General features: G+C 44.9%; 1 protein-coding gene across 5 annotated transcripts in view; it reads left to right on the forward strand.

The window, feature by feature from the left end:
* Positions 1-18,124, forward strand: part of CACNA1D (calcium voltage-gated channel subunit alpha1 D) — a 344,798-nt gene that overhangs the window by 182,513 nt on the left and 144,161 nt on the right. For 3 of the 5 annotated variants that reach the window (XM_043442699.1, XM_043442701.1, XM_043442703.1), the window contains exons 5-8: positions 2,720-2,862; positions 7,476-7,628; positions 8,195-8,391; positions 14,463-14,566. In XM_043442699.1, coding sequence (XP_043298634.1) covers positions 2,720-2,862; positions 7,476-7,628; positions 8,195-8,391; positions 14,463-14,566 — 597 coding nt within the window. Of the gene's footprint in view, positions 1-2,719; positions 2,863-7,475; positions 7,629-8,194; positions 8,392-14,462; positions 14,567-15,119; positions 15,224-18,124 lie in introns of all 5 variants that reach the window. The other 2 variants (XM_043442700.1, XM_043442702.1) reach the window with 1 other exon arrangement.

Here is an 18,124-nt window from a genome sequence, read left to right on the forward strand (position 1 = left end):
TATGTACAAAAGTATAGTCAAAGAGCAGAAGAAAAGTTTAAAAAGAAAAAGGAAAATTTAATTGTTATGTCTTTACTTGAATCAAATTCCTACTCACTGAAGTTTCCAACTGCCGATTCTATCTTAATCCAATGGATTTTCCGTTCCAAGTCAACCATGACCTATTGCTTTTGTCAAGATTCCCAATAACAGAGACATTAAGAAAGTAATTGATATTTTCTAAAATGTTAACTGTTATAATGTGACCACAGGAAGGTTCAACGTGTCTACCAGAGCTGATGTAATTCTCTGTATAGAAAAGTTTGATCTGAGCCAACTTTTATTCCACTCCTCTAAATTTTCCAATAAACATGTATTTCAGGGGTTCAAGCTCATCACTTAAGCTTTGTGAACACGAGGGGCTCATTCTCTTACTTCTAATTTGTGTTTAGTTTGGGTAGTTGCTTGCCTTTTCCTTCTGTCTGGAGATATACTTTTAATAACAATTGAGGATCAAATAGTTTCTCCTTTTGTCCTCATCTCTTCAGGCACATGGTACTTAGTTTGGTTGGGTGGAAGGGGAGGACAATGAAGGCGTAATCTCACAGAATATTAGAATGGGAAGGACAGGGTTCTGTATCATTTAATCAGTTTTCTCAGTTTACACAGACATAAACTAAGTCCCCAAGAAGGAGAGAGACTTTCCTAATGCCTCCTAACTTTTAGGAATGGAAGCAAGGCCCCTGAGGCCTCTGGCCGCCTGGAAACAGCAGTCAGCTTCCCTGTCTGATTCAGGCTCCTCAGTGAGGGGGGAGGCATTGTTCACCTGTTTTCAAGGGCATCACTGAAGAACAGGGGATAAAAGTGCCATGATGTGTACATTGCAAAACACTGATACTTGAAAGCAATCTTAAGTCACCACCTGCATAAATTATTTTCCTAACCCTTTGGGATGAAAATTCCTGCGGCTGCTGCATTTCAGAAGAGTTTGAGGTTTTCTTTCTTCCTTTGGCTTTGTTTTTGTGACACTGTGAACTTGTTTGGGAGGGCAGACTTTTAACTTCAGCCTTGACTGTGGGGGGGTTTGCAGTAATTACAAAACTGTGCTAATGAGAGAGAGAGACCTATCATAAATGTGATACATTTCCCAGTCATAACCAGAAAGAGCCTGCCTTCTGTAGCTTTGAAAAGGTAAAGACCTGACATACTCCTGCTCCACTTCCCCTGCCTCCCACCCCTCAGGTTCACTGCTAATTGTGGTACTGTTATTAAAACAAATGACCCGTCTTTAAACACCCCAGAATGCCATGGCTCTGCCCCATCAGGGCTGTAATCAGACCACCCTGTATTTTATGGACTTAGTGTCTTGGCTATCCTGAGGCATGCCAGTGGGGGCAGAGTTTCTACTTTAGCTGCTAATGAAACTTTGGAAACCTTTTCTTTGTTGCTGGGCCAATCATTTCCACAATCTGATTGGCCCGAGTTGATTCTGTTTGAAAGGGGCAAATTTCTATTTATTCTGAAAAACAAGCAACAATTCCAAAGAACAAATGTTTATTTGAAAAAAAAAAATGTTTATTTGAAAGAGCAAAAGTAACTGTCAAGTGAGTGGATTGCCTGAAAATAGCTTTATTCGAAAAACCTTCTGAGAATAGGAAAAAATTTGTCGTGGCTGCCAGATACAATATTATTCACATTTCAAAAGAGAAAATGACGATATTAGTACCTTGTCTTAGGTTTCTGCATTTGGCTTTTGCTCAGCTCCTTGGCATCTGTGATTTACAGCATGCCCTGAACATCCCTGTGAGGATGGAGGTGGGGCTGTGTGCGTCTCAGTGACTGTATTGGAAGTGGTGTAACATATTGAATAAGATTTGGGAGTTTGGAGTTATTCACTCATTGATTTATTCATCATATATTTCTTGAGTGCTTCCTGTGGTCAGGAACTGTTTTAGGCACTGGGCTGAAACAGACTAAATGAACAGAGAGACGACAGTCCCCTGCCATTGTGGTAAAGAACCTGCCTCCCAGTGGAAGAAACATAAGAGACTTGGGTTGGATCCCTGGGTTGGGAAGATCCCCTGGAAAAGGAAATGGCAACCCACTCCAGTATTCTTCCCTGGAGAATCCCATGGGCAGAGAAACCTGGTGGGCTGCAGTCCATGGGGTCGTAGAGTCGGACGTGACTGAAGTGACTTCCACTTAACACATGGAGCCTACATTCAGTGAGGCCAACATACCTGGATTCATATGTTTTGCCATTAGTTGTGTGGCCTTGGGCAAGTTACTTGTTCTCACCAAGTTTGCTTCCTCACATGTAATATAGTGTCCATGATCTCCAGTGCATAACATTTTTGAGGATTAACAAGATAATTGACGTAAAGTGCTTAGCACATGGTGAGCGCTCATGAATGGGAGCTACTATGATTATTGTCATCATTACTGCTGTTTGGGCAATTCCATTGTCATCATTGGAAGAGGGGATTTACCAGGGATCTAGGGGGCTATCTTGCTAGGATGCTCCATTGGCAGGAAAACAGGTGAGATCAGTCGCATCTCTGGTCCTTCTAGATGTAGGAGCCTAGCCAGGGGTCACAACCCAGTTCTCGCCTCTGTCTTGCTTTCACTTAAGCATCAGCCTTATAGAATTAGCTTTTGTTAAAAAATAGCTATTCTCACCATCCTGTTTTGCTTCCCTGCGTGACAGACTCTAACATTTCTTCCTCTCTTCTTCTTTCAGATTGTTTAGTGTAATTTTGGAACAATTAACCAAAGAAACAGAAGGCGGTAACCACTCCAGTGGCAAATCAGGAGGCTTTGACGTCAAAGCCCTCCGCGCCTTTCGAGTGTTACGACCACTTCGACTAGTATCAGGAGTGCCCAGTAAGCACGTTTCGTTTCCTAAAGCCAGGATTTTGTGGATCGGTTTTCTTCTGGGTGGGTCTCGGGATTATGAAGCAGGGCGTGAGGAGGTGAGTTGCTGTTCTACAGCCAGGGTCTCTGCAGGCAACACCGTGGAGGCCTTCACTGTGTACAAAGTACTCTTGCTTATGTTGTCACTTTGGGTCCCCGTGACAGCCCCAGTGGGAGTGGAGTAGGGGCAGTAGTGATCATTGTCTTCCTGATTTTGTAGAAGAGAGTGTATTCTCTTGGGCAGAGACCAAGTGAGTGGTGGTAGGAGACCGTGAGTTCAGACCTCGTGACTGCAGTCTAGTCTTCAGCCTCTGACACCATCACTCCTTATTACAGCATCATTCCTCCCACTTTCAGGCCGGCCTCTCTGAACATGGCGGCTTGTATAGACAGGGGTGTTAGAGGGCTCAACTGACTGCCTTTTCTCAAAGTGAGCTGCAAGGGCCTGGAATCCTGAAACTTCTACTTAACTATCCCACAGGGGGGCTGTGCCCATCCCACTGCAGGGAGGAAGTGAATGCTTCTGGGTCCTCCCTGGGTGCAGGGCACAGTAGCACCTGCCAGAAGGTGGTTGTAAGGTCTGAATGCAGTAACGCAGAGAGAGCCTTCAGCACAAGATCCGGAGCTGGAGAGGGGTAGCTCAGTGTGAGAGACGCTGTGTCACCCGCTAGTCTCCAATACCTGTCTGTGCCAGGCCCTCGTTTGCTTCTTGCTCCAGATCTCCAGGCCAGATCCAGTGCCACCTGAGTATGCCCTATCCATGCCCCAGCCAGGAATTTGCATAAGGAGAAAGGCGTGTGCTTCCCTGGGCTCTGCCCATGAGAGGACATCCCTCTTGGGGACTTCTGAGGGCAGACACTTTAGTGCCTCTCCAAGGACTGTGGCTGTGAGGTGACTGCCTGCTTCCAGCTGCAGGATGGCTATGGGATTGCAGGGTGTGCCTTTTTTTCACAGCTCATAAAACCTTCAAAAGAGCACAGATCATGTTTTTGCTTCTTCAGAAGTTCTTCATAAATTTGTGTTAAACCTGTTGGCACTCAGAATGCACCAAAAATTCTCTGGAAAAAAAAATTCCAAATTTAACATTTTAAAATGTAGGAAGTGGTGTTTTGTGTGTACTTGTTTTTCCAGATGGTTCATTTATTTTTCATTGAAAAAGATCAGCACAAGTCAAAGCCACAGTACCGTCTGGAAGCAATTGAGAAAAATAGACATACCTTGAAAATGACTGGCCCTGTTACGTGTGCCATGATTAAATGAGAAGTTCAGTGAGCAAACATGAGGTTTCAGATTCAGTTGTTACAGCTTAATCTAATTTCAAAGTAACCACGGCAACTTTTTCCCCCAAAGAGCAAATGACAGGCCAGCCTGCCTGCGGTATTTGTGTTGTGAGCAGACGCGCGGGTGCTGTGGCTTTGTGGATCTGAGTCATGCGTGAGGACTCCTCGGCCTGTGTTCATTAACTGCCCTGTGGGGAGCATCCAAGCCTCTCAGCAGACCACGCTGGGCTTTGAGGAGGTGGACTGGGGTCTCTGGGTCGTGCTCTTTCCCATGCTGGTTGGCAGCTGTGGACTAGTGATTTCTTAAGTACCTGCAATTGTTAAAAATGCCTGGGAAGGTGTGACTATTTACACGTACCTCGGAGATGTCTAATCCCTTCTGAAGACAACTCAGAGTGTCCTGCAAGACTGATTTTGTGTGTGTATGTGCACATAAGTTCCTTCATTGGAAGGTAAATATGTGTTTCAAATAGAGTCCTTCAGATGTGTGTGGAGCTCTTCACCACCCACTCTCAGGTAATAGGTACCTATGAGAATCCTCGAGCGTTATATAGGAAAGAACCCTCAAGATCATCTGGTCCAAGAGCACTGTCTTCTAGGTGAGGAAGCTCACAGAAACCCTGGGCAGGTTCTCACAGCCAGTGGGTGGCCAGACGGGACCAGACCCCTGGCCTGCTAGTTCCTGGCTCAGTGTTCTTTCTGCTCCATTTCACGGCTTCCTTGTTTAGAGCTCTGTGAAATCTGCTGGACACATTGGTCATTTACAAAAGAGCCTAATACCATGAAAGTGTACATATGCACTTGAGGATATAATGTCATTATTTCATAAATGTGGCCCATCTGAAATATTACAGTTACAATAAACATATTTATGAAACATAGGGTTCACTGCCATTCAGTTGAGAAGAGCTAACTGCTGGATGATGATTTTGGATGGCCCTTGCATATCTTAAAATAAAAACCAAATGAAAAAACAAACAAACCCCGTCTTGTCCAAGTAGATTAGAGCATATGTTTCTTTTTCTCTTCATCTATTCCTTATGGAAGATGAAAACATTACAAGTCATCCTATTGATCATTGTTTTCTTCAGAAGACATCATTTGAACATTTAAATATCTGAAGGCAGTATGTAGGATTTTGTCTTAATGAAAGTCTGGAAAGAGGTTCTTTGTGAGTCTAAAAACCTCTTATCACTCTTCTCTCCCCATCCTGTCCCCCACCTCTTCCCGTGCACTTCTTATCAAGGTGAACTTTTACTGTTACTGCTGATAAGTATTTTTCTGTTTGCTTGGTGTGTTCTGATTTCTAACGTATTTCATTCTAGCATCTCAGTCTCTTCTTTCTTTCTTTGTGTATGTATCGGGAAGGTACTGTGAGAAGATACTAGAAAAGGGCACTTTGGAGGAGAGAGAGGTAGCAGGGAGAGGAAGGGAAAGAAGAAGAAAAGGGGGAGAAAGTTGGACTGGGGGCTCTGGGTCATGCTGTTTCCTGTGCTGGTTGGCAGCTGTGGGCTAGTGATTTCTTAAGTACCTGCAATTGTTAAAAATGCCTGGGAAGGTGTGACTGTTTACAGTGGAGAAGCTGAGTTGGGTCTCAGTGCTGGCCACATGTCTCACTGTGAGGGCATGTGCATGTTGTCAGGGGGCCTGCATCTAGTTGGCTCTGGTTTCCTGCTGACCACTCTCCCTTCAGCTCCTGCTTCCTTCCACCTGGTCCTGAGTATTGCCCCACCGTCGCTCTTGGCCTGGTCTTTTCTCTTCCTGTACCATGGCTCTCAGTGTTGCTCCAGGTGTGGGTAGCTCCAAGGTTTGCACATCTCTCCCTTATCTCTAAGGTCTGAGGTTCAGCCACAGGGCTCAGCCTCCTTCATGTGAAGTGATCAGACTCACCAGGTGTTCAGTTCTCACCCTCCCCTTCCTCTAACCCTCTTTTACCTCCCCCACTCCAGGGGAGCCTCCTTTTGCTCAAGCCCTGGGGTTAGCCTCATGACCCTCCCAACCTGGGCACCTTCCTCTAACTCAGATGCACTTTCTGAGTTCTGATCTCTTCTGGATTCTCACCCTGTCCTCCCTGGAGAGCCCAGCACCCTCCAGCTACTTCTTTGCCTGTTTTGCCTTTTGCAGCCCCACTTGTCTTTATACGGGGCTTCCCTGGTGGCTCAAATGGTAAAGAATCTGCCTGCAATGCAGGAGACCCAAGTTCCATCCCTGGGTTGGGAAGATTCCCCTGGAGAAGAAAATGCAACCAACTGCAGTACTCTTGCCTGGAGAATTCCATGGATAGAGGAGCCTGGCAGGCTATAGTCCACGGGATAGCAAAGAGTTGAACACGACTGAGCAGCTTTCACTTTTTATCTTTCTAAAAAGGCTGCCTTTTGAGTTTTCTTGGCTCTTTCCCATGTATACATGTTATGAAACTTTTGTTTGATTTAGAATAAATAAAGAGGCTGTCTTTTGACAGCCTCTAAAGTTTGGCCTCTAAAGCCTCTAAAGTCCCCTGAAGTGGACTAAAGTCTGGCCCTGTAATCCGAATCCAGGACCCAGAGCTACCTAGTAGATCGCAGCTGCAATCTGCTTGCCTTTCCTGCTATCCTTTTCCACTGCATGACCGCCAACCAAGACTCTCCATCCCCGAGCACGGGACACTCGCTCTCTTCTGTGCCTTGGGTGCTTTCTTCCCCTGCTTGGAGCAGCCTCTCTCCCATGCCCGCGACCCACCTGCCTATGGAAATCCATCCTGCTCGGCCTTCAGGCGCTCCAGAGAGGGAGGCTCCTGCCCAGCTCTCTTTCTCCCCCTTGCACTCAGAAGTGATGTCTTTCATCCCTCCTTTAGTTTTCACTGTGTAATGTTACTCATCTGGCATCTGTGTGCTTCCTTAGAGTAACTCATGTGCAATGCTTACGTCTCTCACTAGAACCTAACCTCTGGGAGGAACCACACTGTGTACCACATCTTTATAGTCCCCAAAACACTCCACCTTATGTTTGCCACGTGGCAGATGTTCAAGGAATTTTGTTAAGTGGATGAACAAATGCAGAAATGAGTGACTTTCATATCCAGCCGTTCCCTCTCTAGGCCTCAGTTTTCCCATCTTTCTAGTTAAGAGAGTTAGATTAGATGATCTTTGAGAGGATCCTTTTTAACTTCTCTCTCACCCAGGTTTCATGTTAATTCAAAGTTCTGAAATACCTCCTTGAATTTTATTACCATGTACCCCATACAGAACAGGCATCATTAGGAAGTATAGAAATACATCCCTGAAATATCTTGCTGGCTCACAAACTTGTTTTTGTCTTTCCTAGGTTTACAAGTTGTCCTGAACTCCATTATAAAAGCCATGGTTCCCCTCCTTCACATAGCCCTTTTGGTATTATTTGTAATCATAATCTATGCTATTATAGGATTGGAGCTTTTTATTGGAAAAATGCACAAAACATGTTTTTTTGCTGACTCAGGTGAGTAATGAAAATGGTTGCTCACCAAACTATTTAAAAATTTAACTTTCCCCAAAACAACTTTTCTGGTTTGGGGAAAATCTAAAACAAAATGAGAGAGAGGGAGGGGGAAGAAAATGGAAAGCCAAATACATTGGTAAATCTAAGCCAGTTCTTAGTGTGAATTAGAATTAATGAGAATTTAGTTTCTTTTTTTATCTTGATTTCCTGTGTAATGGGTTCTGGCAAACAAGATGGGGGGGCCCCCCTGAAACTGGGCTATGAGGTGGATTAATAGTGTTTCTCTGGGACTTCCCTGGTCTGGGGGACTCCACACTCCCAATGCAGGGGTCCCAGATTTGATCCTTAGTCAGGGACCTAGATCCCATGTGCCACTCTAAGACCTGACACAGCCGAATAAGTAAAGTGTAATGTTTTTTAAAAATACTGTTGGTCCGTATAGGCTGAGGAAAGGTGCTGTGAGAGTGAGGACAGAGGAGAGAGGGGTAAATTCTCTGCTCCCGCGGCATGGGTTCCTGAGGGTCGTTCCTGCCTGGAGTGGTGAAGCCTGCCTCCTCTGTTTGCAGATATGGTGGCTGAAGAGGACCCAGCGCCGTGTGCGTTCTCAGGGAATGGACGCCAGTGCACCGCCAATGGCACGGAGTGTAGGAGTGGCTGGGTTGGCCCCAATGGCGGCATCACCAACTTTGACAATTTTGCCTTTGCCATGCTCACTGTGTTTCAGTGCATCACCATGGAGGGCTGGACAGACGTGCTCTACTGGGTAAGCAGCTTGCGGAGGGAGTTGACGGAGTGTGCTTTCCCTGGATAAAAGTGTTTCATTAGCTGGAACCATTGGGGAGCTGGCTGGAACAGACCCCCTGGAAGTGAGTTCTTTGGGAAGGGAAGCAGACCCTCTTTTCACTCAGCAAGACCCATTACGTCTCCCCGTCAGGGCCTTGCTTTCAGCTGTAGAAAGCTGCTACAGGAGGTGGACACCCTCGCATCCCCAGTATCTCCTGGGGACTTACCGCTGAGCAAGTCCAGTAGTCCCCCTTGCTGGAGGAACTCCAGAAGGCCGGGGCTGTCCTGATTAAACACTTGAAGAGCCCAGGGTCATTCCCCAGAGTAAGAGGCCCCCGGGCTTCCATAGACTAAAACTAATCTTTTATACCTAGAGGCAGGTTGCTCTACCAGGTCCTAAATAGAAGGTAATCCATCAATTAATTGGATTCTTTTCAGGCTTTCCATAGCTTAAAGCCCAAATGGGTTTTTCCCTTATTACAGTGTTTCCCTTTTGCATCTTCAGTATTACTACAAACCAGCCCTTAGCGATCTCTTCCTTTTTCTTTGGCAGTAGAGAACTTTGGCAGAGAGGGTAGAGATGGCACATCAGCCTTCCAGGGCTGGTGGACCTGTTCGTGAAAACAGATGGACACCCTTTGTATGGCTCAGGGCTAGCTTCTCTCGTTCCTGACAGAGCCAGTAGGGTTTGCTACAGATGAAGAGCAGTTGTATTTTAACAGTCATTTCTCAGAGTTGAGTTTATTTGTTTTCTTCTGTGTTTGATAGAATTTGAAAAAACTCACAGAAGTTTAGAAATTATTTTTCCATGGCACAGAGTTGTTGGGAAAAAACAGCTGCCTTGTAGATTTTGAGCATAAACCCAGGTCCAAATGGAATTAACCAGGATTCCAATAATGATTTGTTAAAAGGTAATGAGTAATAGCATACTTTTTAAATGGTCGGTCTCCAGTTAGACAGTCTACACGTTGAGAAGTATTTTCTGATAGGATCTAAATTTTAGACACTGTGTAAGAATTCCCATTACTCTATTAACTTCAGAGAACAGAACATATAATGGTTGTAAACAGGTTTTTGCTTCCCTTCCCCAGTGAATTACATGCTTGCAGAGTTGTAGAAATGTCTGTATGTTCAATGTTAGGCAAAGAAAATACATTTTATTTTCATCCCCAAAGTGTTAGTCTAGTTTGGTAACAAGGTTTTTAAAACATCGCCAGCATGTCATATCTTATTTCTTCCCCTTCCCGTCCTTTTTCTAATTGTCATAGGAGAGAGTGAGTGCGAGTGTGTGTGTATGTGTGCAATCTGTTATTTATATCCATAACACAATGCCTTTTGTCAAATTTTTTGTGAAGAGAAAGAGGAAGATTATATAGGATGAGCCAAGCCCATGGCCATGCATGAGGACCCTCTGATTAGGTAAAGAGCTCATTTTCAGTATTATGTTTTAAGTTGCCACTCCTGGTTAGATTAGTGGAGGGCACAATCCCCAGTCTTCCTTTGAATTTTCTGATAGATAGAAAAAGCATCATTCAAATAGCCCAAATTCTGGTCCTTCCCCCTCAAACAGTACAGAAGATGTTTTGATTTAAAACAAACAAATGAAAAAATCAGTGACTCCTCAGCTCTATTCTCCCTATTTTCATGGTGTATTGACATTGCTGATCCGACATGCCCTGACAAATGGACAGTTGCAGACTTTATGTTTCTTCACATTGATTCTCTCATTATGATCTTCCTATCGCCAAGTTAGTGAAAACTCTGGGAGTGTGTGATTAAAGGAGAGAAGACTCCACGTACCTAGAAACAAAAGTTTCTACTTGCTTTCCTGAGAACCTCTAAGTATCACCTAGGATGATATAATTATTACTTCTATTTTTCATATGACAGTCACAGGGCTAATAATTTGACAACATAATAATTACATTCTCTATGAATTACATGGCGTCTTTATTCCAATGGAGGAACTCCAGTAACTTATCAACCTTATGCCAGTCTATATCCCTTTATAGAAGGTCTGGGAAACAGTGGAATATAGACCCCTGGACATCCTCAAAGTCCTGCTGCAAGTGGTTGTGGTATTTGATTTACAACAAGGGTCTACAGACCTTTTTTTTTTTTCGTAAGGGGCCAGACAGTAAATATATGTGGCCGGGAAGACCATAATGTCTATGTCACAACTGCTCAGCTCTGTCCATGTCACTTGGAAGCAGCTGCAGATAACATATACACCTGTGGCTTCATTCCAGTATTTATTTATAGACACTGACATGTGAATTTTGTATAACATTCCTGTGTCATGAGATAGTCCAGATTTTTTTTTCCCACCATTTAAAAATGTAAAAGCCATTTTTAGCTCAAGGGCCGTCCAAAAGCAGGTGGTAGGCTGGTTTGGCCCACGGGTCATAATGTCATGACCCCTGGTCTAGACTAGAACCCCCGTCTCTTTCCTTGGCACTTCTCCTTTCTCAGAGGTTTGTGAGCCCTTCTGGAACACTAGGGGGCAGCTTAGGGATGTCTCCCAGAGTGCTCATTGAGATCTTATTCTCAAACATAGCAGGTTGCTTCTAATTACTTACTGATTACATTTATTACCTCTGCATAGACATAGGCAGGAGCCAGGCCCCACCCTTCTTCCTATTTTATGGGCCGCAGTCAGTGGGACCCACAGCCGTGCACAGAACAGCGCCTCCCTGCCCAGCACAGCACCCGGCCCAAAGCTGGTGCTCAGCAGACACCAGCTACCACTACTCTTCAAGTTCACAATCCCATTGCCTCAGGGTAGATGGGCCTTTTTAAAATGCCTAATTTTTTTCCACAGCCAGAGTGTAAAGGGAACATCTTGAGAGAGAACTGAGATTTGATTTTAAATATTGGTTGCAAGCAAATTTTTCAGTCCTTTAGGTGTTGGTATATGGTGGACAGAGTCTTTGCCAGGGATGAGTTTGAGTCTGGTTGAGTATGTTCAGTGTTCCCAACTTCATGGATGCCTCAGTCCCCAGGAGTGCCTGGCAAGTGGTGGCAGGGTCTTGGGAAGGTGGGCCCAGTATGCAGAAAGACATGCGTAGAACAGGACCCCTTGGATATGTGGGGAATGGGATTATTAACTTCTGATAGAAAACCATTTTTTAAGTGCTCTTTTTTTGAAGTGAATTCCATAAGCATAGTTAAGCTGCCATCTGATCCACACGTTTCTTGTCCAGAGGCATAAAGGTATAGTGCAGGGAAAAAGCCTTAAGACTGGAGAAGGCTGGTTGCCTGACTTTGGGTAGGTCACCCAAATACTCTGGGCTTTAACTTTGTGTCGTCCACAAGATGTGGAGTAACACTACATGATCCTATTATTTTTTTCTTCAACTCCAAGGAAATGGTTTTAAATGTAGGAAATGAATTAAAATATTAGAATTGATTTCAGGAAAGAATTATACATATCAATTATTTGTGGCCTTTTGCCTTAGTGCCAACCTCTTCTCTTAGTGAGCAGCACACCTATGGCAGTGCTGGCTGTCAGACTCAAACAGGAGGTTCCCTTGGCCAAGGTGATAGTCTTCTTCATTCAGGGTACCTGGGAACTCCCTCTTTAGTTAGCCAGCAGCTTGCCTTTCTGCTCCTTTCTCCGATTCTAGGCTCAGGGGAGCCACAATCAATATATCAAGTTTCTAGTAGTCTTTGCAATAGAAAAAACAAAAAGCCTTAGATTAATCAGAGACATGGATGTGCATCTCAGTCTTTGAAGTGAGGGGAAACTGAAACTAGGTTATTATTTCCTGAGTACCAGGGACATGCCATGATGACTTTGACATAAATATTTTAAAAATCTAAATTGAAACGATTGAGCTCACGCCGCTTTCTCCCTTGCTGACAAAGGACACGCAGACAAAATCCCAAGCAGAGTCTCTATTTTTGTGTGGGTATTTCAGGGACCGGCTTGCCAGTTCTGACTTGTCCCATGCGATTGGTAAAGTCTAAGACATACTAGCCTCTGAAAAGAGACCAGAGTTGAGAAGGTTTCTTCAGGAGAAAGACTGGCCCTTAGAGCTTAATTTTTATTTCTCTTTCCCACGCTCTGGAGATTTAGGGTCTCCTGTGGCCTTTGGTTTTCCCTTGGCCCCCATGGGTTATTCTAGGTGATATTTCTGATTTGAGCAAAAACACTTATTTCTAAGAAATCAGAAGTTTCTTTAATAATAATAATGAAAAAAATGTTCCCTCCCAAGTTGGAGCAGACAGCTGTTCCCGGAACCATCCTCTGGAACACGGGGCTGAGGCCTGAAAGAGGATGGGCGGGGCAGATGCCCGGCTGACGGCTAACACACTTTGCTGAGGTGTGCGAGGGCGGGGTCCCCTAGTGGGGACCCTGGACACGCACCCCCTTCCTCTCTGTGAGCGAGCACACTCTCCCTGGTCATGCGTGCCCCTCTTGCCCCAGCAGAGGGGAAGCAGGCCCAGAGAGGGGTCTGTGGAAAGCCCTGACTCCAGGCTGGGCTCCGGTTACTCCGCCAGGCAGCCTGTTTCTCCTCCTGCACATCTAGGTTATTTAAATAAGTTTAGTGGTGTAGTTGCTTTGGAAGAATTACCCTCGGCCTTCCTGCTGAAATTAGTTTATCCAACTTAATGAGATCAACAATTGCAGCCACGGCCCTGCCTCATTCATTACTCTAATTGCCGATATAAGATGTGCAGACTGATAGCAGTTCCAGTAAGCACATCAATTTTCATGTGGCCAAACAGGTGTTTCATAAGGGCTTTAATGCCCTCTCCCTAGACTTCAGCAACAGATGTTAGGTAATTTTTTTTTTTTAATGTTCTCTTTTTCTGTTTGGTTTTTGCTTGAGGCAAACAGTGAAATGCATGTTTCATTCTGTAAAGCTAAAAACCTAGTGCCAGTTAATGTAAAGAAAGCACATGCTTAACAGCTTGACCTCGGAAAGCCAGAACCATGAATCAGCCCAGACCATATACCGTTCTGTTAGCTGGGGATTCCAGCAGAGTCAGGCCTGGGTCATTCATTCAGTCCTCTTACTGGTGCTTCACACCTCTTCTTGGAGAAGTGTTTGCCCCATTTAACACTGACCTGTGCTGTTAGAAAGTTGCATCCAGCCGTGAACCCTGAAGCACTTGTTTGCTCCAGCACAAAAACTGCTCATGAGCAGACCTCCCCGGGAAGGTATGTCCAGGGGGCCATGTCTGATTGTGCTGCTTCACTTGGCACAGAAGTAGGGACACCAGGTTCCTTTGAAAGAACTCACAGCTGGTGCCACCTGTCTCAGGGCAGGTTATGTAGGTTCAGGCTAGATTTGAGAGATGAGGGCTTTTTTATTTCTCCTTACTGGTAAGAGTTGGGTCCTTCCTATGGGTGCAGTTGAGGAAAAAAAAAGTCTCATTCCCCAAAGCACCCCTGAATATGTCAGCTAGTTGACTTCTGAATACTTTCCTTCTTTGCATTAATTTAGCTGTGCTTGCACTGACATAGCAGATAATCCAGATTTAAAGTGGGTTAGGTTTCCTGGGATAGATTGGCTTCCAATCTACCCAAAATCCAATAACTGGAAAATTACTATTTTAGGGTTTTTTAAAAAAAGAATTTATAGAGTCAAATGCTACAGATTTGTCTCTATAGCTAAAACTTTTCCACCATCACAAATTTTGAAAGCAAGAATACTACCAACAATTTGGGCAGAGTAGAAAATAGTTTCTAGCTAAACACTAGTTTTGTCTTCTATCAAAATCTCTGAAAATCGCTTACCAAGGCAATTTCTTCTAAGAAAGAGCCAAATTCTAGCTGATTGCCCTAGCAGTGGCCAGAGTTTGCTATTATTTGCCCTGAAAGTTTTGATGACTATGTGTGTGTGTGTGTGTGTGTGTGTGTGTGTGTGTGTGTGTGTGTGTGTGTTGGGAGTATATAATGAATGTGCATTGGCTACTATTGTCTGATTTGAAGCTAAGTAAATGTTTAATTAAATGTATGGAATGCTGTCTCTAATGTAACCCTCTCTCCTTATTAGATTCTCTTATTAACCCACTCCTATGAGACCATCTTATTTCTTACAGATGAATGATGCTATGGGATTTGAATTGCCCTGGGTGTATTTTGTCAGTCTCGTCATCTTTGGGTCATTTTTCGTACTAAATCTTGTGCTTGGTGTATTGAGCGGGTAAGCTACACCTCTTTCATCTTGAAAGCAGAGTCCTGAGAACAGTTGCCAAGACCACACAGGCTTGCTAGATGGGGGCCGCCGGGTGGGTGCCAAGCGTTTTATGTGTCCTCCAAGATGCTTTCTTTTCTGCTGAAGCTTCCCAAACCAAGACGTTTCCTGGAACTTCACCAGCCTTCGTGAAAGAAAGCTATAGGATAATTATTGACCAGAGATTAATCAGCGTTGTCACTTGGGATTTAAATCATTGGCATCGCTTGCCCATTTGTCCTAAAAGGAGATACATCTATAATTGCTTTATTGGTCTGGATCCAAATATGATGCAGATTAATTGGTACCAAACAGTAGCTAAATGACTTTCAGTAGGCCACATTTGGGGATTTCCGCAGCAGAACCTGCCCTTATTGAAAGAACAAAACTGGAAGGCCCTTGGCGGGATCCCATCCTTGGAGCACCAGTCCTCAGTCAAAGCCCTAGTGGTCCAGCAGCAGTTCCTGGGGCTCTGCTCTTTGGCAAATGGATAACTGATAACTAATCTCCTTACATTTTACAGGTAAATGATGCGATAGGATGGGAATGGCCATGGGTGTATTTTGTTAGTCTCATCATCCTTGGCTCATTTTTCGTCCTTAACCTGGTTCTTGGTGTCCTTAGTGGGTAAGCAGTTGGATCCGTGTCCCACATTCTGCCGCTCCCATGTGTGAGGCAGCTCCCTACAGCTTTCTCTGCATGCGTGTGGACTCTGATGTCCCCCCTGTGTGTTGCTTTGGGACTAAACTGTAATTCTCAATGCTCGTATCTGTCTGTGAGATTCTGTGTTTCTGATGCTTGCCAAACTATTAATTGAATGAAACCATTTCCCTGAAGCGAGTCACATTTATATGCCAGTGTGTAGGAGTGGATTAAGAGTGACTAAAAGGATGCCCAGCCTTGGTCTCCCCCAGCAAAGGGCCTTTGTCTTTTGTGGTTTTCTTCCCGTTAGTATTAGTACATAGCCTAGCCCTTTAAAGTTATTTGCAGTGTATCGTGATTATTTCCAGTGGTGTTTCAGATTTCATGGTAAAGGAGAAATAAGCCTAGATTAGCACAGAAATACTGGACAGTTTCAAAATCTCACATCCTTCCCATGGGGATCATTTATTAGCTTGGTTTTCTGCTGCTATCACTGTGAGAATATTCCCTTGAATTCGTTTTTAATCTTAGCTCACAGAATCTGTCTTTAATGCAGAGTAATAATCAGCTTTTGCACCTAAATTTCCTCCAGCCTTATCATTGTCCGTGTCACTCAGTCATCATTTTCGAAATTTCGCTTGGTTGGCCTCCTTGGCTCTGTGGATTGACGGGGGTTCAGTGGAGACTGGGAGCAGAGTGGGGCCCTCTCTTGTCTGTGGTTGCCATCCTAGAGCCCTCCTGGGCAGCCTTGCACCTTCCCCGCCACACAGACACCCCACACAGTACCCCAGAGAAGGGAGTGGGACCTCCCCAGGTCCTCAGTGCCAGCTTATCGCCATTGCAGGGGCCTGGGAGTGTGACCGAGGCGCGTAGGTGCCCGTTTCCCCCGAGGAGGCCCTGTCACTCCCTGAGCTCAGACATCCTCCAGAGATACTGCTGATAGACTTGATTCCCACTGAGTTTATCTACTCCTCACTCACTTTATCTCTGTCTTGCTGAGAGCTTGTATCTCGGGGGAAGTGATGTCTTCATGTAATGCCGAGTCAGTGGAGAGACCTTTATCTCACTTTTCTAAACACTGCCTTTTCCAGAGCAGAGAACGAGCTAGTTCCCCATCTCTGCTTCCTCTCCTCATCTTCCTCTCAGCTCCCCTGCCTGTTTTCAGGGCCAACAAGTTTAGAATTCTCCTTGACCGAGTGTGGTCGCTTTCACAACATGGATGCCCACTGTCCTGTGAAGCCCCGTCTAGAAATGAGCCAGGAGCCCATGCCCCACAGTGAGGGGAAAGGGGGCTCTGGGCCTGAGTCCTGGATGTGACAGCTGACCCCCTGCCCCTACCCGGGCCAAAGATTCTTTGTCTGGATAAACGGCTCTTCAAGCCTAAAGTTCTTTCACGTCACACTTTAAAAGTGCCTTCTTCCTAATGACCCTCCGTGGCCTTAGGTCAGTGTCAGGATGGTGAGGGTGGAATTTATCCCTGGAGAAACAGCATCGTGTTGATTTTATTACAGGAACAGCCCATACAAGGTTAACAGCAATTCTGTTGTGAATTCCTTGGCGCCCTGTGTCTCCTAAACCCAACTAAACTGAGGCCATGGAAACGACTAATTTTAACTGTGCCAGTGACATGCCTTATCTCTGAGCTTCCCAGAGCAGGAACATCACCCCGGCAGGATGAGGCAGACTTAAAAAGGGTAAAGGGGAAAAAGCCGGGAGGGACCCGTTATTATAATGGTGGATGCTAAATATGCACCCTGTGGGGGTACCCACAGCTGGAGGATAAGGACGCACACACCATGATGGAACAGCCAGTTTACTGAAATATATTTTGGGGAAAGTAATAAGTAACTTTAAAATATTTTTAAATCAGAACAAAACTAGATCCCTTATGAAGGAGAATGCAAATGACATTTGAATTCTTAAAATAAAACCCAAGAATTCCCAGCAATATTCAGTCAGTTCCACGATGTGCCCCAGCTCCCCCGGGGCTGCAGCTGACCCTGCCTGGACGTGCGAGGCCACTTGGGTAGGAGATGTCCAGCAGTGCTCTGTGCAAAGGAGGAACCACGTCCGCAGAGCAGTCTTCCAGCGTGTTCGCAAATTTGGTCACTTTTCCTGAGTTCTTGCTGCATGTCTGGCTCTGGGCCAGGAACCAGGGTGCCAAGATGTCTAAGACACAGACGGGGGCCTTGTGCTCAGACAGTCACTGTCTGGGATGGGACTGTCACTGGGCAGTGCAGGATGGCCAAGCTAAAGTAGGGGTGGGGACAGAGAAGACTGTAGGGGCGGTATGTCTATGAGCTGGATGTTGAAAGATGATAAGGTATCTGTGGGGGTGGCGGTGGGGTGAGCTAGGGGTGGAAAAAGCAGAGAACAGGCTGCTCCCACCTTTCTTAACAGTTAGTTACTTGGACTTCTCTGCCTGGGTACTCCTCCTTGACTTTCCCCTGAAGCAACAAAAAATCAAAATCAGTCATTTGTCTTTATTTTCTTGTTTCAGAGAAATGAAATTAAAAATTTTTTTTTTTTTTGGTTTTAATCTTAGGGTTCTTCTCAACGTTTTTAGGGAACGTTGGAGGAAATACAAAATCAGAAGGACATAAATGTTAAAAAGGAGATGGCCTATGTTGCATAGCCCCTTAGGGACCATTGGACCACCACAAATGTAATTCCAAAAATCCTGAATCAAAAGGCTGTCCTGTTGTAGACCATGTTGCTGCTTTCTAATGAAGGATCATTATAAGATGCTGTGTGTCTTTAAGTCAACCATTTGGAAATATTTGTTGCTCTTCCTTGGCTCCTCTTTTTTTTCCCGTGTGGCCATGCCATCCTATTGTATCCTTAAACTGATTTTAATCTGTGCACTTGATTTGGTATTGGTAGATT

Source organism: Cervus canadensis, chromosome 22, assembly GCF_019320065.1.
Source record: "Cervus canadensis isolate Bull #8, Minnesota chromosome 22, ASM1932006v1, whole genome shotgun sequence".
NCBI classification, from domain to species: domain Eukaryota; kingdom Metazoa; phylum Chordata; class Mammalia; order Artiodactyla; family Cervidae; genus Cervus; species Cervus canadensis.